This window comes from Squalius cephalus (genome assembly GCF_949319135.1).
Source record: "Squalius cephalus genome assembly, chromosome: 7".
NCBI classification, from domain to species: Eukaryota; Metazoa; Chordata; class Actinopteri; order Cypriniformes; family Leuciscidae; genus Squalius; species Squalius cephalus.
In genome coordinates, this window is record NC_137128.1 from 8,985,461 (window position 1) to 9,013,397 (window position 27,937).

The 27,937-nt window shown below is 37.7% G+C and overlaps 2 protein-coding genes across 2 annotated transcripts; both read right to left on the reverse strand.

Annotated features, from left to right (window-relative positions):
* Positions 1-275: 275 nt before the first annotated feature.
* Positions 276-19,466, reverse strand: abcf3 (ATP-binding cassette, sub-family F (GCN20), member 3). Its single transcript, XM_079876063.1, has 21 exons — positions 19,301-19,466; positions 17,850-17,991; positions 16,249-16,325; positions 14,873-14,928; positions 14,631-14,728; positions 14,381-14,503; positions 10,013-10,279; positions 8,639-8,719; positions 8,385-8,444; positions 8,200-8,256; positions 7,995-8,017; positions 7,852-7,907; positions 6,625-6,825; positions 5,268-5,344; positions 5,136-5,180; positions 4,922-5,054; positions 3,938-4,026; positions 2,982-3,073; positions 2,105-2,237; positions 673-760; positions 276-487 (listed from the first exon to the last, which is right to left on the reverse strand). The coding sequence occupies exons 1-21, from the start codon at positions 19,374-19,376 to the stop codon at positions 329-331; spliced, it is 2,133 nt and encodes a 710-aa protein (XP_079732189.1). The 5' UTR covers positions 19,377-19,466; the 3' UTR covers positions 276-328.
* Positions 19,467-20,139: 673 nt separating this feature from the next.
* polr2d (RNA polymerase II subunit D) lies at positions 20,140-26,718 on the reverse strand. The gene is made up of 4 exons (XM_079876458.1): positions 26,515-26,718; positions 25,174-25,354; positions 23,335-23,430; positions 20,140-21,450 (listed from the first exon to the last, which is right to left on the reverse strand). The coding sequence occupies exons 1-4, from the start codon at positions 26,582-26,584 to the stop codon at positions 21,372-21,374; spliced, it is 426 nt and encodes a 141-aa protein (XP_079732584.1). The 5' UTR covers positions 26,585-26,718; the 3' UTR covers positions 20,140-21,371.
* Between the last annotated feature and the right edge of the window lie 1,219 nt (positions 26,719-27,937).

Below are 27,937 nucleotides of genomic sequence, written 5' to 3' on the forward strand. Positions count from 1 at the left end.
TTTGGACAGTTATTATTTTATTTCTGTATTTTGAGTTATTTTTTAAAAGCGGTATGGTGTATAACATCTGTTAGTGCATATGTCCACTTCGCCACTTCTTTCAACTTTAATATGTCGTTCTACATAAAAGTTCAGGAGGCGTCCAGCCTTGAACCCGGAGGACGTGTCTGAGCCGCATGATTGAGGGAGTTTGAATGGGTTTGAGTGAGAACATCCGACTGGCAAGTAAGAACATCCGACCTGCTGGCGTGGGACTGTGGACACTCATCAAATGGCAGTTTTGGTGTTTGTAATGTAGAGCAGGTAAACAGACGTCTCGAGGAAACTATCACAAGTATCCTTCCCGACGAAACTGTTCCTGTAAGATATCCTTGTACTCGTCAAAGCCTCCATCCACGCGATGCACTCGCCCGGCCTCACAAACCCAGAGCTCCTTACAAACTATCCGGATCAGACGCTCGTCGTGGGACACCAGAACCACACCACCCTGACAGAGAAACACACACACGTCAAGTTTCTGCAGACAACACTTAATTAGCTGCTGCTACTTCCTGCTGTTTTGTTTTACATCAAGTGATTACAATTACATAATGAAAATGCTGTAAACACCTCAGAACACATCAGATTTGCTTCTTCAACGTGGAGGACAACGTTAGCAGATTCTGCACTTACTTTGAAAACGTTGAGGGCTTTTGCCAAGGCCTCGATCGTCTCCATGTCCAGATGATTTGTGGGTTCATCCAGAATGTAGAAGTTGGGGCTATAAATGAAAGTCAGATATCAGAAAGTCTGAATATGTAAATGAACGTGCAAATGAAGGCCATACGGTGTAAATACGATTCAGAGGGCGTAAGTGAAGGTCAGTCAATAAATGTGAGGCCCTGTTTACAGCTGGCATTAAGATGTGTTTTGGTCGATCGGATCACAAGTGGGCGACACAAAATACAGGTGTAAACGGAGTCTAAAGCGTTTTGAGCTTGTCCACTGCCGATCACTTCTAGTTCTGCCTAGACTATTCCACAGGAAGTTGAAAACGCATTCGATTGGATTGCTTTCATAGTGTAAACACTCATGTGATCGAATGTGTTCAAACAGCCACTAAACACTGTCTGCTCTCCGTCTACTGGCCTAATGGGTAACATTATGGGAAGAGCTCGAGCCAGACGGGATTTAAACTTTGTCGGCTGGAGACCCAAGTTTGGTTTGAAGATGAAAAATGTACCAAGCACAATGTTCTCTCACCATTCCTGATTTCTAACACTCACTCACAGTGTTCGGCTGGTCTTGTGTCTGTCAGAGCAGAAGCTAAACCTCCGGTCGTGTTCATTTTTAAATTGCGTGAGCTTATTAAGTCTATTAGATCGAAAGATCTAAAAAAAAAAAGCCCATATATTTAACATATATAGCCCATAGACTCTCCCCTGGAAGAAATCAGTGGTTGAAAGTGGAAAAAGAGACGGATTAAAACACCAGGTGTAAACGGGAATGTGTCTCTCATCTACTTGTGATCCGATCCACCAAAACACATCTTAATAGCAGGTGTAAACAGAGCCTGAGGGTCAGGTGATGTAAATGCAGGTGTAAATGGCCGTTAGAAGCAGGTTATTGTGGTTAACTAAAACCATAAGAAACATTTGTTACTTGAGATATAACAAATGTTAAAGGCACAATATGAAAGTTTCACCACTAGAGGTCGCTTATTCAAAACAATAACAAAGACACAGCTTTAAATTGGGGACTACTCTGGATTTAAACATTGTTGGAAAAATTTGGGATAACTTGTTTTAAGTACACAAGTCAACAAAATATATAACATTGTTCTAGTGGGATATTTATATTTGATTGTACCTTTAACTGAAATAAAATAGAAACTTTATTTCAGGCAACATTTCTCATTTTCATTTAGTTTAACTTGATGTACTAAAATAACTAAAGCTGAAATTAATAAAAAATAACTATATTAATATAATTACAACAAACAACAACAACTAAATTACTAGAACTTTAACTAAATGGAAAATATAAAAGTAAAAAAAAAAAATTGTATTTGTATAAATTGTATCTCAATGATATTAATATAACACTGGTTAGATTAGTGTTTTACCAGGGCATGGTCATCTGAGCGAAAGCCACACGGCTCTTCTGTCCTCCTGACAGACTCGCCACCGGCCGCGTGGCCAGTTCCCCCGTGATGCCATATCGACCCAACTGATGACGGTACTCCTCCTCCGTCTGACCTGATCACAGCAACACAGAGGAGACGGGTCAAACTTCAGCTAAATGGACTTAAAGTCCCCCTGTGGTGAAAATCCAGCTTTTAATGTTGTTCATATGTCTATGTGGTGTTTTTAAAACACTTTAAGAAAAACCATGTGTAAATTCATAAGTCGACACCATTGCTGAGTATTTCCTCCTTAAAACTGCAGTGAACCAAAGACAGTCTCAAAAACACGGTTAGAAATCGCTGGTGTTTCTGACGTCACAAACGACCTTGTAACCAATCAGATCAACGTGTGATCGTCAACCAGTGGATCTCTGAGTGAGTGAGTGAGTGGAGGCGGGGCTCATTTGCATATTCATAGAACCGCGCATACTAAATGAGGCAAAGGTGTCGGGTTACATTCAAGCTATTTGAAGACGATGACTTTTTTCCAGGAAAAAATATTTAAATATAGTGATCAAAGATGAGTTTTAAGGGATAAAATGATTGCCTACAGGGGGACTTTAATATTAGTAGAAACAGTCAAAGACAATAAAAAAATGATTGACTTCATGTTGACTTTAAATGCGTCAATCACACAGATGATGTGACACGAGTGACAAAGGCCTAGAATAACAGTTCAACATTCTCAGTGTGAATGATGTGACTAATATCTTCATTAATGAACAGGACTTGAGACATCAGAAGTGTCTCTGCAGGGGTCAGGGGTGTAATGCTGATGGTTTTTGATGAGAATGTAAGTGGCAGTTTGAGGCATTACCGGGAAATCTGTTCAGCAGCAGCTCTATTGAGCAGACATTGAGGTCCAGTTGATCCACGTGATGTTGACTGAAATAACCAATCTTCAAGTTTCTGTTTGAAAAGACAGAGAGATGTAAGAGACAGACAGACAGACAGGTTATAAGCCGCTTTCCGACCGGAGGAACCTTTTCACAGTTCCTAGAACTATTGGCTAAAGTACCCGGATGTCGGAGTGTTCGCACCGCAGGAACTAGGAACGATTTTAGTTCTAGGAACTCCATTTGGAGGAACTAATTTAGGTCCTACTTCAGAGTCGGTCTAAACCAGCACTATAGGAACTACTCGTGACGTTAGTGTACGCTGATGACCGAATGCACGTGGAACACCAGCACCCGCCATCTTTAAAACAGCTAGAATGTAAACACACAGATTATAGCCTATATATTTACTCCATAAACTAACTATACAAACATGGAAAACAGTGATAGATGGGTCTCTAAACCTTAAATGCTGAAGAGAAAATCCAACGCAACTTTGAGGGGACCAAGTCAAACATGATTATGTATTTCTGCTCAGTAACACTGGACATCAACCACACGGCATATGCTAATAACCTTTTTTCATATACTGTCTACTTTCTATAACAGTTCTATCTGATAAGATATTAAACAGTACTGTTAGACAGATCGCTAACTAATAAACACAGAGAATGCGAGCATTGTTTGCTCTGGCGTTCTCAGCGCCGTCAAAATAAAGGTCTGTCGCGCCGTCAAAATAAAAGTCACCGTGCTTGCGTCACTCCCTTACCCCTCCTACCAGTTCCTACGGCCACTTGGCCAGTGCGAACGCAAACCCGAGTTTGGGGGAGAGTAGTTCATAGAACTGTTTAGAAGTGGACAGTTCCTAGAACTAAGTTCCTGTAACTACTTGGACGGAAAGCGGCTATTGTCTCTTGGGTGTGGCAGTGAAGCTCACCTGTGGGCGTATCTGACACCGTTGATAGGCGTCAACTCTCCCATTAGCAGCTTCAGTACAGTGGATTTACCAGCTCCATTCTCTCCCACCTACAGACACATGAAGACAATCCATGAAAGATGATGTGCTCTCGGTTAACTGATAAGAGTTACTGGTAGCACTTTATTTTACAGTCCTGTTCCGCACGTACGTACTAAGTGCTTATTATAGCATTTACAATAACTCTGTACTAACCCCGATCCCCTAAACCTAACCTTCACCCATGTAGTTACCTTTTATTACCAGTACTTTCTTGGATAAGTACCCTGTAATTACACTAAGTATACGTAATGTAAAACATAGTGTAACCAAGGATAACACTTTATTTGGTTACACTTTATTTTAAGGTGTCATTCTTACAGTGTAATTACTGAGTAATATTAATTAACTACATGTACTTACTACAATGTTAGGGTAGGGTTAGGATTTAAGATTTAGTTGCTTGTAATTATGCATAATTTTCTGTTATTACTATGGTAAGTACATGCAACATATGTAACAAGACAATATTGTACATATGTACAATAAATATTGCATAATTTGTTCTTGCATCATAGTTTTAAATTTAAAATTGAAATGGTATTTAAAGTACATAAGTAATAATATGATGGTTTAAAGCCATACTTAAGATATTAAACGGATATTTCATATTCAAACCTTTTAATGGAAACGTCTGTATTTCAGCAATGGTTTTTGGATGACAATCAACTTGCTAAGTCTCTTGATTAAGGGACATTAATCAGGGACAATGACTTCAAATAAATTAAATGAATGCACGTTTTGTTGGGGGGAAACCCGTAACTAAATATATATTTATAACTATCTAGGTTTCACAGGTTTTATAATCATTCCAAACAATGGTAATAGTGATCGCCTCAGAAAAGACCAGTAAGCTCTGGTTTGTAGAGCTGGACAAAGTTGTTTAGTGTTATTGGGAACACATACGATGCAGATGCGAGACTCCAGATCCGCCGAGACGCTGAGGCCGTTGAAGAGCCGCTGGTCGGGCGAGTATCCGAACTCCACCTCATCCAACTGCAGGATCGGAGGAGACAGCTTCTCAAAGTTATCCGGGAAACTGTTGGAGATCAGAACCAAACACACGTTCACTTCTGAACACACACTACACACACACACAGGAAGACGGAGCGAAACTGACCGTAAGATGGCTTCAGACTCCTTGACCAGGGGCTTGAGTTCAGGCCTGTGACACAAACACACACACAGAGGGCGAGTGAGCAAGTGTGTGTTTGATCAGTGAGTAAACATGAGCTGCTCGTGTCACACTTACAGTTTCTCCAGCAGCTTGAGTTTGCTCTGCACTTGAGCCGCTCTGTTGGCGTTATATCTGAAGCGGTCGATGAACACCTGACACAAGCACAACATTAACACACGTTTCAACTTGCAGCTTTCAGAAGCACTGTCAATTTTTGGTGGATTGAGAAAACTGTGTAAAAAGTAATTCAGCAATTTTGGTGAATCTGCATCAGGCACTGAAAAACCCACATCCATCAAATAATACTCACAATATTTTTGATGCGTGCAGATATGCACAACGCGTTCACAAAATACTCATATTTTCATTCTTCTTTCACATTTTGTTGCAGCCATAATTCATAGAGAAGTTACACTACTGGTCGAAAGTTTGGAATAATTAAGATATTTTAATGTTTTTGAAAGAAGTCTCTTATGCTCAGTAAGACTGCTATTATTTGATTAAAAATACAGTAAAAACAGAAATATTGTGAAATATTATTACAATTTAAAATAACTGTTTTCTATGTGAATATATTGTGAAATGTAATTTATTCCTGTGATCAAAGCTGAATTTTCAGCATGTCTTCAGTGTCACTTGATCCTTCAGAAATCAGTCCAATATGATGATTTTCTGCTCAATTATTATAAATTATCAATGTCCTTAAAAGGTGAAACCATTAAAATATGCTGATTTGGTGACTTTTTTTTTTTTTGCTTCATTTTTGCTGCTTCATATTTTTGTGGAAACCGTGATGCATTTATTTTTTCAGGATTTTTTATTGTGTGTATTTGACCGTTTAAGCACAATAAGCCAAGAAAGATAACAAAATGTTAGTACTCGCAAGCGGTTTGAGAGGCGGCTTATGTGCACTTGTATAGATCAGCGGCGTGTGCGTAAAGCCTGTGGGAATGACTCAAATTATGTGCAATACCTGCAACCCTGGCCCAGTAACACTATTCAACCGGAGCGAATGAGACGAGTGAGTGAGCGGAGGCGGGTGTGTGTCAATTCAGCGTCAGAAAAAAGAAAGCAAGAACGCGCAGCTGGTATTGATGTATCGATCCTGCAGGAAAGGAGTATTGGAACCGTTTCAGATATTTCAGTATCGATACATATCGAATATCTGACAACACTACTTGCCTCAAACTTTTGAATGGTAGTGTATAACGGTTTGCACAAAGATATTAAGCAGAAAAACTTTTTCAACAGTGACAATAACACTAAAACAAAGCACTAAATCAGCATATTAGAATGATTTCTGCGTGATCTAAGACTTTTAAGGACCCGATTTCACTCAAATGTAAGACCTCTGTCAGACTTCCTTTAGACTCAGTCTAGGTGAGGAAGATGTTCTTCAGAGAAGCTGTTAGATGTATATGTATATATGTACCTGTATATGTTCTCTGTACTGTAACTGAGCTTCATATTCTCTCTGCTGGTTCTTCAGTCGGTCTTCTTTGGTCTTGATGAAGTTCTCATAGTCGCCGCGATAACTCTCCAGCCGCTGGGAGTGCAGGTGTATGATGTCTGTTACCACCGCATTCAAGAAGTTACGATCGTGAGACACCACAAGGATGGTGGACTGCCATGTCTAGGTTGACAGAAAGGTACAATTACTTCAAAAACGTCTGTAGGAACTACCATCTTATCAGATTTCAGCCATTAAGGCGAGACACGGCAGGCAAAACCATTGTTTTATTTTTACTGGTCAATTTTGAGATTTTTGGATATTTGTCTTCAATAACATGTCTTCTTTAAGACTTGTGGTGAAAAAAAGTCTGAAATACACATTTAGGTCTTTATTTTACTACACTTTGTCTGTTTGCGTCTGTAGATTTCTCATAAATTAAACAAAAGTTGGCGTTCTAAATCCTCCCGCTGCTCCGCGATCGCTGTCTGCTCCCTGTCATCACACACACCGCTGGAAAGCTCTGTCTCTCCTGTACAATGCTGTCGGATCCAAATATCATTTCCTTTTTATCAGCAACCAATCGTGAAAGTAAAAGGGCTGAATGCGCAATCTCATTGGCTGATGCCCGTTTTCTCAAAATGACTTTTCTCTAATACTCCAAGTCCGAAATCTCCACTTCAGGAGCACCTATACACCAAACTCTCCAGTCTTGTACCTAGTTATATTATAAAGACATTTACAGAGGGTTTTGTAAATATATTATTCCTAGTCTGATTTATATAACATTTTATTCCAAAAAACATGGCGAAAATCAGGATAACAAAAGTAGATATCCATAAACCCCTCTGTAATTTTTTTCCCATCTAATATGTGAACACAATGAAAAACATTTTTTTAACCTGGCTCGTTTTTTAAAATATATGCAAATTAGTGCATATTTAATTATATATTGCCTAATTTGCATATTTAAACATTAAATTACAGAAAACTTGTAATACATTTTTTTCTTCTTCTTAATGTAAGTAATCAACTGGGAAAGTTTCATGGTGATATCTGCTAGTTAAAAAATTTACCCTATTCACCTGTAGTGTCTCGCCTTAAAACATTTTAACATCCCATTAGTTTTCATTTAGACCTGATAAATGATGAGACGTCAGCCTTGAAAGCAAACTATCGAACCGTCTGTCTGTCTTAGAAGACACTTACTTGTAAATAGTTTTCCAGCCACAGAATGGCTCTTACGTCCAACATGTTTGTGGGCTCTGTATAGAAGTGATGAATAAAAGATATGCATCAGTATTTAACACAGATTATCAATATTACCACCATATTCAGAACATTTTACTCACCATCAAGTAACAAAAGGTCAGGCCTGAAAAAAACAGCATCAGATAAAACAATCATTACTATCACAAAGTACTCTGAATAATCTGACTAGTTAACCATGCAACCTTTTAAAATATACTTAAATAGCATTAATTTCACAAAATGATGAAATGATAGTATAATGCATTTATTTGTAGTATAGAATACACCATCATATAATAAACTCACCGTGCAAACAGGGCACTTGCTAAAGCTAACCTCATCCTCCAGCCTCCAGAAAACTCCCTACAGGAAACACACACATCAAGAACCACCGCAGCCACTGATAAATCATCTTATAAAGGTTTCACTTATGAAGAGAGAAGATTTATACGAGCGAAACATCAGCCATCACTGCATGGCTACATACTCACTTGGTTGTTTGCTGTTGCATTTTAGGTGAAAAGCCTAAACCGGCAAGGATGACTGATGCTCTGAAAGAAAACGAGCATCACATGACTTTTTCATCATCACACTGTTTGACTATGCTTGCATGTCCTGAATAACAATATGGAAGCCTGATCTACAAATACATGAAAACTGTGTGTAAAATGAGCTCGCAGCAGTCTGAAAAAAACTAAATTAATTCTAATTTATTTGATAAACATGCAAATCATTTTCTACTCACCTGGCGGGCGCTTTATCGGCTTCAATTTCTTCCAGTTTAGCATAAATTTCAGAAAGACGGACACTTTCTAACCCTTCAGCACTGAAAGATTAAAGGAAACACACAGAAACAGGTTTTAGCTAACACTAGAAATATATTAATTAGGACCTATTATACACTTTTACAACGTCTGTTAGTTTTTGTGCTCTACTAGAGCAGGGTTTCCTGCTTGAATGTTGATTATTTTCCCCATATTCTCCATTGTTGCGGCTCCTCTCTTCCCAGTCTGTCAGTAACGCTCTGTTTAGTTCCTGTCTCTATGAAGCCCCTCCTTCTGAAAAGCACACTGTGCTCTGATTGGTCAGCTTAGTCAGTGTGTTGTGATTGGTCGAGCGCTTCGAGTGTGTTTGGGAAATGCCCCGCCCCTTTTACCATAACTGCCAGTTTCAACACACTACTAACTAACTCAACCAGACCATGAGCAAGTCATTGAGTCATTCATTCATTCAAACGGCTGATTCATTCAATAATGAAGTAAATGACTCAACCCAATTGAGTCATTCAAAACGTATAAAAAAAAATATCAACAAGAGGCTTCCAAACTGAGGTTACAGAATAGAGGAGGATGAAAACAAACCAAATACAATATCTCTTTTTCGATATCTGAAACGCTTCTAATACTCATTTTCTGCAGAATAGATGCACAATACCAGCTGAGCTTTCTCACTCTCTCCGACAGCGAGTCACACATAAACCGTCCCGTTACTCACTCGTTTCATTTGATCCGGATGAATACTGTCACTGTTACAGGGCTTTAATTTCAGAGTGTGATTGATCGTATTGCGCTTAATTTTCCTTATTCCCGCAGATTTTGTACTCGTATCCAAAATGTGCGCACAGTATAATAGGTCCGTGCGTCAGGTCTTAAAGTTACAGTAGCCTAATATAGCCTACCGGCTGCCAAAATTATGGAGAAATATATGAAGAGTTTATATGAAATTTTCTTCTAGAATGATCATTTTTATCAAGCTCGTATATTTAAGTTCAGTAATTTCACTTAAATGACAATTAATAGGTCATTTTAAGCAAAATTACTGAACTTACATATACGAGCTTGATAAAAATGATCATTCTAGAAGAAAATTTCAGATGGCACTTAGAGGCTTTTGCATCTGAACTCTTCATATATATACAAGATAATATTGAAAGTATCTATACGGCAGATTTTTCCCTATGGTATCGATGTCAAAATTGTGGCCAGTGAAAATGAGTGGCTAGTAACTTTGGAAAACCACAAGCGGCTGCTGAGCAAAAAAAGTTCATGTCAAACCCTGGATACAAACATCCAACAGCATATTTAAGTGTGTGAGGCATTGGTGAGAGTAGTTGACGTACGTCCCGTTGGCGATGTGTGCGTTGAGGGAGCGCTCTTCCTTCAGCAGCGCCTCTCGAACGGTGTCGCTCTCCAGGACGCTCTGCAGAGCCACGGTGTCGTCTCCGGCCACCTCCTGCTCCACGTGCAGAATGGAGATGTGTGAGGGGACACGCAAGCTTCGACTCGCCAGCATCTTCAGCAGAGTGGTCTTACCGAGCCCGTTACGACCAATCAGACCGTAGCGCCGGCCGGTGGCCAGAGACAGTTCAGCGCCCTGAAGCAGACACCTGCGCACGGGAACAAGCGTTAACACACCAACTAATGCACTTCTGTTACAGCAACAAGACACAAGAGGCCATGCAGGCATTTTTCAAAGTGTGAGGGTTGTCTTACGTAAGAGTAAAGTGTCTGACATACACTTCAGGATTCGATTCGATTTAATTCAAATTGATATTAATTTATTTGGATATATACAAATGGCCACTTTATTGGGTAAAACTGTTCAACTATATCTAATCTAAACACAAATATCAAATCAGCCAATCACATGGCAGCAACTCAATGCATTTAGGCATGAAGAAATGGTCAAGATGATCTGCTGTTCAAACTGAGCATCAGGTGATGTAAAGTTCCCCAGTGGTGAAAATATGTGGTTTTTAATGTTGTTATATGTCTATGTGGCGTTTTTAATATGCTTTAAGGCGAGACACTACAGGTGAATAGGGTAAAATTTTTAAATAATAGATATCACCATGAAACTTCCTCAGTTCATTACTTACACAAGTATATAAAAAAAATGTATTACAAGTTTTAGAAATTTGTATGTTTAATTATGCAAATTAGGCATGATCTAATTAAATATGCACGATTTTGCATATATTTTCGGTAGATAGATCTGAACATATGATAAAGCCAGGTGTAAAATTATTTTTTCATTTTGTTTACACACAAGATGAAAATAAAAACTCAGAGGGATTTCAGGATATATGCTTTCATTACCTAGGAAATCAAAATATACTGTCCATAGCCATAAAAAAATTATTTTTGCCATATTTTTTTGATTAAAATGTCACATAAATCAGGCCAGGAATGATTTATTAACAAATCCCTCTGAAAATATCTTCAGAATACTGCTAAGTGTATAACTGGAAAGTTTGGTGTACACAGGTGCTACATAGGCTGAGATGTTTGTACTGGAGAATGACAAAAAAACGCAAAAAAATTATTTTGAGAAAACGGCTGTTAAAGATTTAAAGAGCTCTAAATGAGAAATCGTCGTTAACTTTAAATCCCCCTTTGGACATTCACGATTGGTTACTGATAAAAAGGAAATGTCCATATTTGGGTTACATAGCGTTGTGCAGGAGACTCAGAGCTTCACAATGATACCGGTCATGACAGACTTCAGTAAACAGACGGACCTCGGCGTGTCGCGTTTGAATGCAAACTTCCTGGTAAATTCGGGAGAAACTTACTGCCGCAAGTAAACAAAATGTAATAAAATAAACATCTTAATATATATTTTCAACGTTTTCTTTATAGCAGCTTGAAAGAACATATATTGAAGGAGTAAACTAACCCAAAATCTCAAAACTGACCACTGCATAAAAAATGTATGTTTTTGCCTGCCGTGTCTCGCCTTAAGTAGTGGTCGACCAATATATCGGCCAATATTTGGCATTTTTAAAATATCGGCATAGGCTGATGAGTTTTTCTGATTGGCCGATGTGTTGGAAGCGGGACTTTTATTTTGACGGCGCTCCAGACTTTTATTTTTTTTATGTGCGGCCCTGCGCCTGATCACATAGCGTTCACTCACAATATCCGTCTTCATTAGTTTACGATCTCTGTCAGTCATATCTAATACTTTGTTGGACAGAACTGGTAAACAAAGAAAGTAAATGGTATGAGAAAAAGTAAAGCGTTGCTTTTATATTATTTGTAACAGAAAAGGCAAACAATTAGGCTAAAGTACTTTCTCATTTACCGTCAACATTCAGCAAATGCGCATCTACATCATTTAAACAAATCTCTGAATACCTAATAAACTAGAAATACCTAATACTGAATACCTAATAAACCTAAATAGATTTAATGGAGTCCAGCTGTGATATCTTGTGAAGTGTGCATTTGTAGCCTGATAAACGTGTGACTGCGAGTGACGGTCGGTCCGTGCGAATGTGAACAGAAGATCAGCTTCACAGGAGACGCGATCGAAAAACTTGAAATCCTTCATTTTAAAATATGCTGATATATATCCAGTTGCCCACAGAGTCATATTCATATCGTTTTCACTGTGTGCTGTATGCAATATTAGCGTTACCTTGTCTTTATATGAAAAAATATGATTACCAGTGCGCACGACATTACCAGATTACTGAGTGCAATGTTACAGTGTTTACTTTCTTTTTATTCACATATTCATATATTTTTAAACAATTACTTTATTTGTGAAAAAAACTGTAATAGGATTGCAGATTCAAGAAGTTGCCATCTAAAGTATAAGCATGTTTATTTTAAGGATTTGTTTTCTAATTTATTTCTAATTTATTAAATATTGATTAAAATAAAGTATATATATATATATATATATATATATATATATATATATATATATATATATACTTATATCGGCCACCCTGCTCTCTAAGATATTGGCATCGGCCATCAAAAGACCAATATCGGTCGACCATTCGCTTTAAGACAAACCATATGTAAAGTCATAAGTCGACACCATTGCTGTGTATTTCCTCCTTAAAACTGCAGTGAACATATTTAAGACATATTTTTAAAAAACTCAACTGCTATTATTAAGCTTGGAAGAGCCAGGACATTTTTTTTAACATAACTCTGATTGTATTCGTGTGCTCGATGACTTCAGGATGAATAAATCATGAGCTAATTTATTATATTTTTTGAGTATTTCAGAAACTGCTGATCTACAGTTTCCACACACAAACATCTCTAGTGTTTACAGAGAATGGTCCAAAGAAAAGATCGATAGAAAAGCAACATTTTGTTTCGTAAACGAGGCCCAGTGTAATGGAGAGTTCGCAAATAAACTATTATTGACAGATGAAACATTAACTGTACTGGATCTGACAGCAGCTGCATCACAAACAGCAAGTGAAAGATCTCATAATGCTTTGTCTGTAAGTGACGGTTTTATATGGATAATGTTTTTAAAACACTTACTCACATCCAATGACGTTAGCCAATCATAACTGGACATTTACTGACAAGCCTTAAAGGAGCCACGCCTTAAAAACTGGTTATTTCAGAAAGAGTGAGAGAATGAGGGTTGAAAATAATACCTTTTCAGCATATATATATTTGTTTTTTTGTGCCTGCAAATTTTTTTTATTAACATTATAAGTGAACCTCAAGGAACATTAAAATAAAAAAAAAATCCATGTCATGACCCCTTAGACAGTCATATTGTTAATTTGTGAATGTGCATTTGCAGTCTGAGTGAATGTGATGAGATCAACAGACAGAGGACAACAAAATAATGTCATTTTGGCTGAAAAAAACAACAAGTTTTTCCAATATACACTGGCGTTCAAAAGGTTTGGATCGGTAAGTTTTTTAATGTTTTTAAAAGAAGGATCTTCTGCTCACCAAGACTGCATTTATTTGATTAAAAATACAAACAAAACAAAAACTAGTCATTTTAAATATTCAGTGTCACATGATTTGATGCTCAAGAAACATTCACTATTATTATCAATGTTAAAAACAGTTCTATTTCATTTATTTTAAACAGAATCTTTTAATATTATAAATGTCTTTACTGTAACTTTTGATCAATTTAATTCATCTTTTTTTTTTTTTTATAAAATAAAATTAACCCAAAACTTTTGAACGGTAGTGTATAATGTTACAAAAGCTTTCTATTTCAGATGAACGCTGTTCTTTTGAACTTTCTATTCATCAAAGAACTGAAAATTTACACTCAACTGTATAATAATAAATGTTTCTTGATCCTCAAATCATCATATCAGACTGATTTCTGAAGGATCATGTGACACTGAAGACTGGAGTAATGATGCTGAAACTTCAGCTTTGATCACAGGAATACATTACAGTTTACAGTATATTCACATAGAAAACAGCTGATTTAAATTGCAATAATATTTAACAATATGACTGTTTTTTGGGGGGATTTTTAATGAATTAAATGCAGCCTTGGTGAGCAGAAGATCCTTCTTTTAAAAACATTAAAACACTTTCCGAACCCAAAGTTAGTCTGACGAATCCTTCCCTAAATCACGCAAGTTATCATTACTGTCTCAAGAATGTTTTGTGTGCTTACGGTCACATGAAATCGTAACTCATGTTGTGTTGGTTTAGATACCAGTGTTTCTGTGAATCCTGTGATTTCTCACCTCTCCCCAAAAGACACGTCGAAATTCTCGATGCGTATGTCATAACTGCGGTTCTTCCCAGAGGAGTCGACGCGGTTTTCTTTCTTACTGCTCGCCTGACTGGCCGAGGCCTCCTCCAAAACCCTGAGGAAACACGTCCAGAAGCAGATCAACAGGCACTCAGTGATCTCAGTCACAGGTGAACATCATATGTACTGTGAACATCTCAAGTCAGCAACAGAAACTGTTCCAGCGATGAGGCAGAACTCACAGTGGAGATGTGGATTTCTGGGAGTCCTTCTCATTCCTGCGCTCATGTTTGGCTTTCAGTTTGGCTTCAGCTTTCTCTAGTTTCTTGGCATTCACAGTCTAACATGAGAAGAGAGAGAAGAGAGTGATAAAGTTACATTATACCAGAGTTAAAGTGTCACATAGTTGATGGTGCTGGACATAGACATACTCAAAACATCATATCAAGTATATGAAAGATTGTATGAGGTGAGATGATCTTACTGTACTCGGGTTCCTCTTCATCATCCAGATACCATGAACGTCATTAGCAGATGTCGCTGAAAGAGCAGAAACATTTGAGACACTCTTGATGTTAAACTGGACCTTTAGTGTGTAATGTTGCTGTCTGAGTTCTTCTCTATATCAGTGTCAGTGTTCCTGAACTCCTGAAACGCCTCCATTGTAGTCTTGAGTTTCTTCCGGGAACGAACACATCACAATATTCCTCATTTAAATAATTCATGGGCAGAATAAAGGGGCGGGGCCTGGTTGAGTTAGTAGTGTGTTGAAACTGGCGGTTATGGAAAGTGCCGGAACATTTCCCAAACACACTCGAAGCCCTCGACTAATCACAACACACTGATCCAACCAACCAATCAGAGCACATCGTGCTTTATAATTGCTTTGAAAGCTGAAGCTCGCGATTATGGTAAGGGGCGTTACATTTCCGACACCCGCTTGAAGTGTTTGTCCAATCACAACGCACCGGGTCTGTTGCCCAATCACAACGCACCGCGCTTTTCAGAAGGAGGGGCTTTGTAGAAATCAACTTGTTTTAGAAGGACAGGGCATAGAGGAGCTACAAAAATGTACAGCATGTGGAAAATAACGTATTTTTTGAGCATTAAAGCATGTTAACATATTCTATTACACCCAATACACAAAATAATGATCTTTGAAAATAGCCTTAAAGTCTTAAAGTCCCCATGTGGTGAAAATCCAGCTTTTAATGTTGTTTATATGTCTATGTGGTGTTTTTAATGTGCTTTAAGACAAACCATGTGTAAATTCATAAGTCGACAGCATTGCTGAGTATTTCCTCCTTAAAACTGCAGTGAACCAAAGACAGTCTCAAAAACACACTTTGAAATCGCTGGTGTTTCTGACGACACAAACTACCTCGTAACCAATCAGATCAACGTGTGATCTCTGAGCTGAGTGAGTGAGTGGAGGCGGGGCTCATTTGCATATTCATAGAACCACAAATACCAAATGAGGCAAGGGTGTCGAGTTACATTCAAGCTATTTTAAGACATGAAGTAATTTATTTTTAAGGAAAAAAACATTTAAATATTTCATTTTGGTGATCAAAGATGAGTTTTATACAATTATTGATTCCATGCAGCACCAAAACAAATCCTTTCATTCTCATAGTTAAAGAAATTGTGGTGTATTACAACTATGACTGTTTTGTTTTTGGTTTTATTAAAAAAAAAGTTCGCATTTTAAGTGGACCTAAGATGAAATAATAAAGTATTATCCTTTATGTCAAAACAGGAATCATCACCTGTGTGCTTTATGTCATCTAGCTGTTGTCTAACAGCACTGAGAGTGTAAACAATGAAGATGAAATACACATCTAAATAAATGTGTCTCACCTGCGTCGGCGGACACTTGAGATAACTGCACCGGCGCCTCCAGCAGCATCTGCTGCTGCCCAGAGTCACACTTCGTCCTGGCAAGAACACGAGCAAACAAGATCATGGGTTAGATGAGGTTTAGTAAAGGCCAGTCACAACACAGACATGCAGAACAGAAAAGCACATGTGTATGCATCCATTTCAGTTTTAAATCATTTTCACTTTTGCTGAAGTCTCAGATAGTTCAGGGTTCCCACACTTTGGTTAACTTCAAATTCAAGGAGCTTTCAAGGACTTTCCAGGTCCAATACCCTCAAGTTCAAGGACTTAATGTGGGAACACATTTGTTGTGTCCAACACCAAACGTTGAGGTACGATCGTAGTAGTTTTGTGCGCGCGTGAACGTCATGGCAACGTACAACACAAAGTATCTCATGCGGGAAACACTTAACGTAACATGTAAATGCGAGTAACTGGCGTAAATCAAGCAAGCTAGTGCGCATAGGCCAAGCTAGTGCGAAATGACACATTAGCGTTTTTTCCAGAAAACTTCTTGCACAAAATAAATTCAATTCAAGCACTTTCATGATTTTCATGTGTTTATTTTCCAAACCCTTCCAGGGCCAAGGACCCGTGGGAACCCAGCATGCATCCATTTCACTTTTGCTGAAGTCTCAAATGTGTGACACAGACTGACAGCTCATCTTGAAGAACGACCACGACAGAAGACGTTAGAGCCGCTGGAGTTTCCCTTTCATAACTCGGAAAATTAAAACTATTGATCAACTTTATACAACAGTTAGTTCTGGATCTCGAATCTGATTGGCTGAGAGCCTTTTCCAGCCATGCGATATTCTACTAATATCACAAATCACTAATTATTAAAATCACTCATTTCTCACAGCGAGCGTCAATGGCGGAGGAGCAAACACAACACACACTGAATGTAGTTTTAAGAGCTATTTTAGATGAGAATGTGGTTGTTTAGACCTCAAATATGTGTTTAGATGTAAACCGCATTGATCATTCAGTGGATCATTCAGATCACGAGTGGTAATCATTAAATTAGCATAATTCCTTTAGTGAACACTAAAACAATAAACATAAACAACATCATCAGCGGACATAATTCATTATTAGCGAGTTCCCCCTATGCAATGTTTTTATTTTAGAAAGAATATGAACATCAACAGATATTTCCATTGATGGTGGATCGGTTCATTGCACTGCAAAAAACGCTCTTCTTACTTAGTATTTTTGTCATGTTTCCAGACCAAAAATCTAACTTTTCCTACATCCAACACGCATTTACTAAAGTAGTAAAATGACATAAGATATTAAGTCTTGTTTTCTGGAAAAATAAATCAAATTAAGTGAGTTTTTGCTTAAAACAAGCTTGAATTAAGATTATTTTTCTTACCCTATTGGCAAATAATTTAGCTTTTTTTAAGCATCAACTCACTTAATTCCCCCGGAAAACAGGAATTAGTGACATAATATCTTAAGTCATTTTCCTCACCTAGTAAAAGCATCTTGATTGAAGAATTTTTAGATATCTGGACTGGAAACAAGACAAAAATACTAAGTAAGAAAAGCATGTTTTGCAGTGTGGCGCTTACAGCTGGAGTGTGTTGAACATCTGGAAGCAGATGTTTCGGATGTCGTCTTCATTCTTGTCCCCGACCTCTTGCAGAACGCCACCGATGGCTTCAAACACTTCCTCCCCATCCTCGAAATCTGAGCCGCCACTGCCCAACACTCCTGTGCCGAAAAACACACGACACACACAGTCAGAACACACACCTGATCCTCAACATCGCCATCAATGCACCTCGTCACACTGCTCTTCTGGATTTGCGAGGTCAACATGAAAAACAACTAGTTGAAAGCGTAACACACTTGGAAAAATCTGGTTTCAAAGCTGTTAAAGGGCAGTTATCACACTTTACAGATGATTTTATTGAGCAATGCTTTCATTTCATGAATGTTACGGTGAAATCGTAGGTACAATTTTGATCTTTTAACGATTAAATGTTTAAACGATTAAACCCAGACAGCAACATAGTGTTGGCCCAGATCCGGCCCACATCTGGTCCGGGTTGAATGCACATGTGCCGGATCTGGGCCGACACTATAGTGCCAGTCCTTTTATTAAGGGCCCTAAAAGAGTCGGTTTTCACCTGGAGAAATAATAAAGCACTAGTTAAAATTACACTGCATACTAAGTAATCGCATACACTTTAATAATATAATAACTTAAATTAATATTAATAAGTGAAATCTACACTGTTGTCACTGAATATAAATCTTTTAGGGGAAAATATATTAACAAATGAAGGCATAATGAAGATGGAACGAAGATGTGTTCATTTATTCATTTCATTCTAATGCCATTCATAATTTATTTCGAGTGACGCCTGGGAAACTATGACTATATCTGCAGAACTCATCTTTCACAAAGTTGCGGTATTGCTCAAGAAAATCATCTGTCAGGCACAAACTATTATGTTATATTATATTATATTATGAGTGATGCCAAATTGATTAATCACATCTAACATAAAAGTTTGTCTATATATATATATATATAATATATACATGTTTTGTGTGTGTGTGTATATATATATATATATATATATATATGTATATATATATATATATACACACACACACACACACACACATGGGTGTGTATACACACACACATATATATTATATAATCAAAAACTTTTATGTACAGCACTTTATTATATATTATATAGTAGTAAACCATCTGTCTGTCTGGAAACATGAGACCGGTGTCACTGTCAAACTGCTTTATTTCACAAATGTCAACTTATAATGCAAGTATGTTTTGATTGAATCGATAACTCGTGTGTCCATGAGATTATTTAAGCGCTAATGTCAGTAATTGATCAGATGTATCTGAGACTGTCTGCTAGCATGACCAACACATCACCAGAACTATTTTATATAATGAATGAACTCGTGTCATTGACGCAGGACTGGACACTAACAGCGCATATAAGGCGTCACATGTGTATATTAATGTCATATATTTGTACCGTACCAGTGATATAATCGAAGAGTTCAGAGTCGATCTGTGGAAACTCATTCTTCAGTATCTCCACATACGCCGCCATCATACACACTCACACACCGGGCCGCCGGACACCATGCGCATGCGCACTGGCGCATCAATAACACGTGGACGAGCGCAGCAAGAATCTCTGCGCTCTGCGGCTCAGGAAGAGTTGTCACATTCAAACCTCACCACGTTTTATGTCTTATAGCAGTGTACTCGTCTAAATGTCCAAAATTGGAGACTGACATTCAAATGAAAAGCCACTTCAGCAAAAATATAAACAATTAAATAAAATGTGTCAGAATGCACTGTGATTGGTGCATCGTGAACAGCGCTGGAAAAAGTAACATGTACCACGTGACAACTCTAACCATGTACGCAGTTACTTTGTATGTAATAAATAATAAAAACCCGGAGAAACTTTCATTTCTATTGAGCTGAAAACACACAGTGAATATATTAAATAGGGGCATTATTATTCACATATCCTTCATAGATCATAATAACAACAGAACGTCCGCGTTGCAATTATAAGATTTCATTTCTCACAACATAACATATACATAATTAATTTTTGCAAAAATGTCATTCTTATAATATTAAGTAATATTTAGTAATTTAGCCTAGGCTACTCTTATATAGCAGTTGCTTATTTATTTTTTCCAAACTATAACTTGTATTTTCTCACCCAGTATTTGTCACTGCCGAAAACCCTACAGAAATGCATTAGATAACAAATATCATATATCTGTACATTTTCACAGCAAATCTGATCAGATTGTTTTCAGACTTCATGACGAAATGAAAGGTATGTATCACGTTTCGGTAGTGACCACAATATTATCACATTATTTTATTATAACACAATCACATTCTTCCATAAAGTCAAGTCTTTATTTATATAGCGCTTTTCACAATACAGATTGTATCAAAGCAGCTTCACAGTATTAAATAAAATAGTACATCAGTGTTTGTTTCTAGTGTAAAACGTCCACGTTTGGTAATGCTGATCAATAGTATTGTTGATTGATTAATTAAATTAAGTATCCCCATAAAAAGAAATTATAAACAAATGTTTTATGATAAATAAATGTAAAAAAATTGATGTCAATTGTCTGTGTTTGTAAGGATAAACACTACAAAATCTTAAAAAATAAAACAATGTAGGCCTATGCTAAAAACAGAAATCACCACAATGAAAATCTTTACATTTAAACTTTTATTTTTTTAAATCTTTTTAACTGAGTGTTGCTTCATCTTCAGGATTAACACAAATGTGTATCTGGACTATCTAGATTTGCAGTAACCAGACTCTTAGCCATTAATAATAACTGAAAAATATATAATATCTGCATACCATGGTTCACTTAGACAGTATCTGCCACAGGGGCCTTTATCTCTCTGAACACGTGAAATACATGTCCAATCTTTAAATCTGACTTTCCACTTCATCACTGTATATTTCTTTCAATTAACGTATGATAAAGTTTTGGAAGTGACGTGATTATTTTGGTAGTGACAATTTTAGGTATTTCTAACTAAGCACATGCCTGACAAACACATCTTTAAACAATTGTACAAACATTAAAAAATATATATATTTAACTTTTTAAATGTTAAAACATTTTAACAACATTTTATTTAATTGCATTAAAAATGTGTTAGTGACATTTGCTTCAAAATGATGGACAGAGGCGCGGTCTCACTTTCTGGGTGAACATTCAGGGATGAGGCTGAAATTAGACTAAAATGAACTAAAACCCAAAGCATTCATTAAAATGTATTGCTTATTTTAAGCAGACATTAACATTCTCATGATACCCAATATCTGAGTTAATATCATAATTATTAATAGTTATTTTGCACATTAATAGTTATTTTTGTATATCTTGTACAGTGACACATTGAGAAACACTATCGATTTTATCAAAAACACTTTATTTTTTGCAAACAAAGACATAATAAGCACCTACAGACGAGAACACTGGTGTGATGTATAGAGCCGTGGAGAGGAGAGAAAGAGGAGAGCATCACTGAGACTGACGGAGAGATCCGCTCAGTACTGGAAGCTGCGCTTGGTCTGAATGTCATCCAGGATTTGCTGTAACTCGTCGTCTTCAAACCGGCCCTCCACGCTAGACAGAGAGTAGACAACAGCGAGTTAGATCCGCTAATGTGCTGTTCAGTTAAACACCTTCATTAGCCAGTGCTGGGCCAATGTTTTAAAGTGCCGCTTCTATGCAATTAGAAAGCTTCTGTTTTGAAATGTCCTACAATACGCTTACATGCATCCAAGGTCAAGAAACAATTTAGTTTTCTTATAATATACTTTTATTTTTCACAGTGTCTAAAACGATTCGATAAAAGATTCAAGAGCCTAATCTACTCTGATTGGTCGGATGGCCCAGTCTGCTGTGATTGGTCTACTCTGTTCTGATTGGTCAGATGTCCAGTCTGTTGTGATTGGTCTACTCTGCTCTGATTGGTCGGATGGCCCAGTCTGTCGTGATTGGTCTACTCTGCTCTGATTGGTCAGATGTCCAGTCTGTTGTGATTGGTCTACTCTGCTCTGATTGGTCAGATGTCCAGTCTGCTGTGATTGGTCTACTCTGCTCTGATTGGTCAGATGGCCCAGTCTGTTGTGATTGGTCTACTCTGTTCTGATTGGTCAGATGGCTCAGTCTGTTGTGATTGGTCTACTCTGCTTTGATTGGTCAGATGTCCAGTCTGCTGTGATTGGTCTACTCTGCTCTGATTGGTCAGATGGCCCAGTCTGTTGTGATTGGTCTACTCTGCTCTGATTGGTCAGATGTCCAGTCTGCTGTGATTGGTCTACTCTGCTCTGATTGGTCAGATGTCCAGTCTGTTGTGACTGGTCTACTCTGCTCTGATTGGTCAGATGTCCAGTCTGCTGTGATTGGTCTACTCTGCTCTGATTGGTCAGATGTCCAGTCTGCTGTGATTGGTCTACTCTGCTCTGATTGGTCAGATGGCCCAGTCTGTTGTGATTGGTCTACTCTGCTCTGATTGGTCAGATGTCCAGTCTGTTGTGATTGGTCTACTCTGCTCTGATTGGTCGGATGGCCCAGTCTGTCGTGATTGGTCTACTCTGCTCTGATTGGTCAGATGTCCAGTCTGTTGTGATTGGTCTACTCTGCTCTGATTGGTCGGATGGCCCAGTCGGTTGTGATTGGTCTACTCTGCTGATTGGTCAGAAGTCCAGTCTGTTGTGATTGGTCCACTCTGCTCTGATTGGTCAGATGTCCAGTCGGTTGTGATTGGTCTACTCTGCTCTGATTGATCAGTTGTGGGTCTGGAGAACTCTACTCATGAAAGTTATGGTTATTTAGATACTAATTTCAACATACCATGATTTGAAACTCACTAATTCTAATTTCGTATACAATTTAGGACTCTACTCTGATTGGTCAGATGGCTCAGGAGGGATAGTAAGCGAATTAGGATGCAGCAAGTGTCTTCTCGACTTGAACAACACTAACCGAACTCTTCCAGTCTCAGCTACAACTACAGTGTTTTTGAAGGTGGGTAAAATTAGACGTCGTTCACGGACGGCCGATGAAGAATCGTTTCTTCCTTTTGGGAGACAATACCCATTTATCTGCACTTGGATCTCTGTAACTTTGCAGACCTTTTACTGTCACAAACAGCTTTATTACACACTACATGAAAGCAGCACAACTTCTGTTTTTGACTTGCTCTGCCAACATTTTCACTGTGGCCCAATAGTGTAAATCACAGTTATGGGCTGCGCTTCCCAAAAGCATCGTGAGCCAAGTTGGTGGTTAAGACCAAAGGTTCGACGATCTACTAAGGTTTATGATGCTTTTGGGAAAGGTAGCCCTAGTCCGCATTATTGAACCCTGGGTCCAGATCTGCAGTCCATGCACAATTCAAGACAACATGTATAATGTAGCGCAAAAAATCAACAACATGACAGATTGACATACAGGCACGAGATTGTCTGAAATAAACCAAATCTGCAGATTATAATGACCAACCTCGGGATGAGGGCTTTGGCCTCCTCTGCAGCCTCGGGACACAGATTGGCTAAACTCGCCAACTCAAACTTGTGAAGCTTCTTCTGCAGGAGTAAGCTGTAAAACACGGCCACGGTTAACAGCAATGTAACCAAAAATCATATGAACGTCATATTCACGAAATGACAGTAAAAATATACAAGAAATAAAACGATCTAACCCTAACCCTACGACACAATCTCAGAAACATCCCATTTAGTTTAAATTAAGATTTTGGGGAAAATACACAAGCCCAATTATCTCGCTGTAAAAAAAATACTAATATGTGTTCTTTACCTTTATAATATACTAACAACCACCTTAAAACAGCGGGAGTAAAGAGAAGGTCATATAATGAAGCAAAGTTCATGTAAGTAGCTTTTCCCCAAGCCGATACTGATATTCAGAAGATGCACACAGTGTCATTCACACAAATACAAACCCAGCCATGTAATAAGATTTAATAAGTGTCATCATCGTACAGTCTACATACATGTCGTACCCACGTTTATTAGATCCATGTCGTACAGTGTGATTGGTAATGATCTTACAGTATTAACGAAATGTCTGTAGTAGGCGTTAGTAGGGGTGTGCCCGTTTCAGAATTGGTGATGACGGTTATGACGTGAGTCAAATGTGGGTTGGCGGGGGTTGCGACGTTCGTCTGTTATAGGACAACTTAGTTTGAATAAAATTAATATTTGTGTAGTGTTCAATGTTGTTATCAATAGAGATACGTGGATGGGGTATTAGTTCATCCACAACCGCATCACAAAACTCATCATCCGCACCAACGTTTTTTGAAAAGATTTCAAAGCCGCACCCGCCCGCCATCCGCTTGTTTTGCGGTCTATCGACGATGCAATGCTCTGCTGATGCGAGCCGCAAGAAAGCCCTTGTCTGTTCTAGAAAGGATGCAGCAAAGATATTTAATGCTAATGTATGAGGCATAGGCCTACGCTGAGTTTCATTCATTTACGATGAGATGCGCTCTAGTTCACAATGCAATGCAAGTGAACGTGGCGCACCGGCGCCTCCATGTCACGGTTATTATATTGTCTCCTATATTTGCTTTTTATTTATTAAATACATGCAATTGGTTAATGAAACATTTATTAAAATTAAGATCCAATTTGTACAAAACGAAATTCGCTTTAAAGAAATGCTTTCTACAAAGCAAAACTTAATGAAGTGGTAAAAACCATGTCTGCCGATTGCAAATGTTCATTGCTAATGTTTATTATTGCAAATGTTTTTCATTTGTTTAATAAATCTCATAATGATGGCACATCACTATATCATAGCTTTTATTTCTATCTCAAATGATTGGCGGTCGGTCAGGGGGTACTTGGCAAAGAATCAAATACAGTTGGAAACGACGTAGACCATTAATAACACAGACTGTTAACAATTGTTTTTACTTAGTATTTAAACATTCTCTATGATAAAAAATGTTTGTAAAAAATATTTTAATAACACGGTTTTGGCGGTTATAGAGTTGTAATGACGGTGTTCAACTATAACCGTCGGTCTCACGGTTATATACTAACCGTCACACCCCTAGGCGTTAGACTATAAAAATAGAAAACAGAATAAAAAAATAATAATAATAAAGGTAACAGACTTTTTCCCCTCATAAAAGTGAGTTTATATATCGCACAATTCTGAGAGAAAAATATCGAGATGAAAAGGCACAATGACCTTGCCTATATTTAGTGTCGGAAACAAGCTTTCACAGGAGAACGATCGCACTAGAAGAAGCTCGCGCTGTCTGCGTGTCTCTCAGAGACCAGTGTGTGTTGGTGTGTGAAGCCCGCTGACCTGCGCACACTGGCGATGGTCTCTCTGTTCTTGAAGCGGCTGAATCTGGCGGTGTAGTTGAGGGTCTTCATGAAGACCTCCGACAGCTCCTGCTCGTCCTCCGCGCTCTCGTTCTGCTGCTTGCGATGCTCCAGCAACATGTGGACCTCCGAGTTCAGCAGCGTCTCCGAGTTCTCGAACTCTGAGACACAACAAACATCGGTCAGCGCATGAAACGAACAACACTGGAAACAAGACGCAAAACCACACTTAACCAATCAAGACATCAAGCAGACAATAACACTCAACCAACAAAACACACTCAGGGGCGTTTCCTCTGAGGAGGCGAGGGGGGCACTGCCTCCTCAAAAACTTGGATGAGACAATAATGCATATTAGAACAATAAAACAATGCGAATATTACAAAAAGTGACATTAAAAAGGGTATAAATCACTTGTTTTTCTAAAGGAACACTGTCACCAGCAGGTGAAGTTGCAGCGGGACGCCGCGTCTCTCTTGCCTCCCCTGAGACCATTGACTTTTAATGGATCCACTAAAGCGTGTGTTTAGTGGGGGGGGTGGGGGGTCGGGGGGGGTCATTGAGAATGAATGGAGGAAAGTCACGTGAGGTAACGCCTCCATCGCGCTGTGATTGGATATGATCGGTTATTGCGATAAATCCCACCTCTTGTTTTCGTGCACGTTCTCGAATCAGACTGAATGACCAAAATGATTGCGTTAATGTGAAGACTAATTAAAAAATAAGTCATTTTAGATATCACCACTTCATGTCACTTCAAAATCAAACTTGAGATGGCTTGAAAACTTGACGACTGCGGGTTGTTTTTAGTGAGCAATCAGCGTGGAGAAATGAAAGACACATCTTTGTGTCTGTGACGTGTGTACAAGATTGAGGACAGACTGATGAAAATAAGTGGACTATTAAAAAGAACAGCTGAACATCAGTTCGCAAATAAATTATATTGTTTAAATTGTGTTTTTAGTTATTATTTTGGAATAAATGTAAAAATGGTAAAAAACTAAATTGACATTTATACTTGTTTTTTAATGAATATAACATTAATTACCTATAACACAATGTAAAAATTCTAAATAGATTTGAATTTGTTTTTATCTAATTTATATATATATATATATGTCCACCACTGAATAACTTATGATAATATTGTATCACTTTCATCCCCTTTTTGTCCAATAAAGCAGCATTGTGTGAGGTAAAACTTGTGTGAATTATCCTCGTACACGAAACTTACAGTACAGACTCCAGAGCGAATGTGTGTGTGCGCGTGTGTTGTCCATGATGAAGAGCTGATGGTGTGTTTGTACTGTATCACTCTCACCTTTAGGAAACATGAGCTGAGACGCGTCCTCCTCCACATCGCCCACCTGCGTCGCTCCTCCCGCCGCCATCACACAACAACTGTGTAATGAAGAAGATCTTGTGAAAATGAGTAAATCTTCCCTGTGTGCTGCATATACAGTCGCATCACTACAGCTACCGCCGTTCAATGAAACACTTTCTACTTCCGGTTATCTTATTCTTCTTCTTCTAAATGGCTGTTCACTCCTAGGAGCATCACCGCCACCTACCGGATAGGGCTTTATCGCATCACAATAAAACCGGAAGTAGCCGCCAAAAATTGCGAGAAGGGTCTTTTTTTTTTTTTTTTTTTTTTTTTTTTACTTTCGTTGGAATATAATACTATGTTTTCAAATGTCAAATGTTACTGGCAAAATGTAATATATATATATATATATATATATATATATATATAATTTTTTTTTTATTATTATTATTATTTTTTTACTTTTTACTTTTTTTTTATTATGCTTGTAAACAGTACAGAGATGGTATGCATGGTATGCAATTTTGTAACAAAATAACTGAAATGTGTGTACAAAATGTAACAAGAACAATGTCATCTGAACATATGAATAAAGGAAGTTAGCAATGTGTAAACAAAGAGGAACATTAAAATAAAGGAGAAATAGATGATAGAAAAAACAACAATAATAATAATAAAAAAGATCATGAGGGTAAGATATTATTTTATACATCATTTTGTACACAAATTAAAGTCATTACAATTTGAAATTTATGGATATAAAATTTGCCAATAAAATAAATTAAATTAGTAACAAAGCAGGCTTTGTCTTTAGTGGGGTCAGAATAAAGTATCCAAAAATAATGTCTTTAAAGGTTACCAATATATCTTGCTGGATATTTAAATCCATAGTTGTTCAGTATAGAAACATGACCAAAATAAATGATAAACAGTTTCTGTGTGAACTTGGCAAAATGAGCATCTTGTGTCAATATTATTTTTATATTTAATCTTAAAATATTTAACAGGGTAAAATGTATTTATTATTTTGAAGGACACTTCTTTTACTTTAGTAGTTAGGAAATATTTGTGTTGTAAGGACCAAATCTTTTTCCAATTTAAATGTTTACATAAATTAGTCCAATAAGAGATTGCAGGAGAAACAGAAATGATATCTTCAAGAAAAAGGGATCTAACTTTATTGTTTCTATCTTTTTTTTTTTCCCTGAAAAACATATTTTACCTATTGGAGTTTCAGTTGGCTCAGGAAAAGTAGTAATTATAGTTACAAATAATTACAAATACAAATAAACAAAACAAGAAACAGGCAAGAACGCAGACCAGAAGTGTAGTGAGGATTAACAATGACTCCGTGACAAGGACTAAAACAGACAGGGTATTTATACACAGAAACTAAACAATGTAATGGGAAACAGCT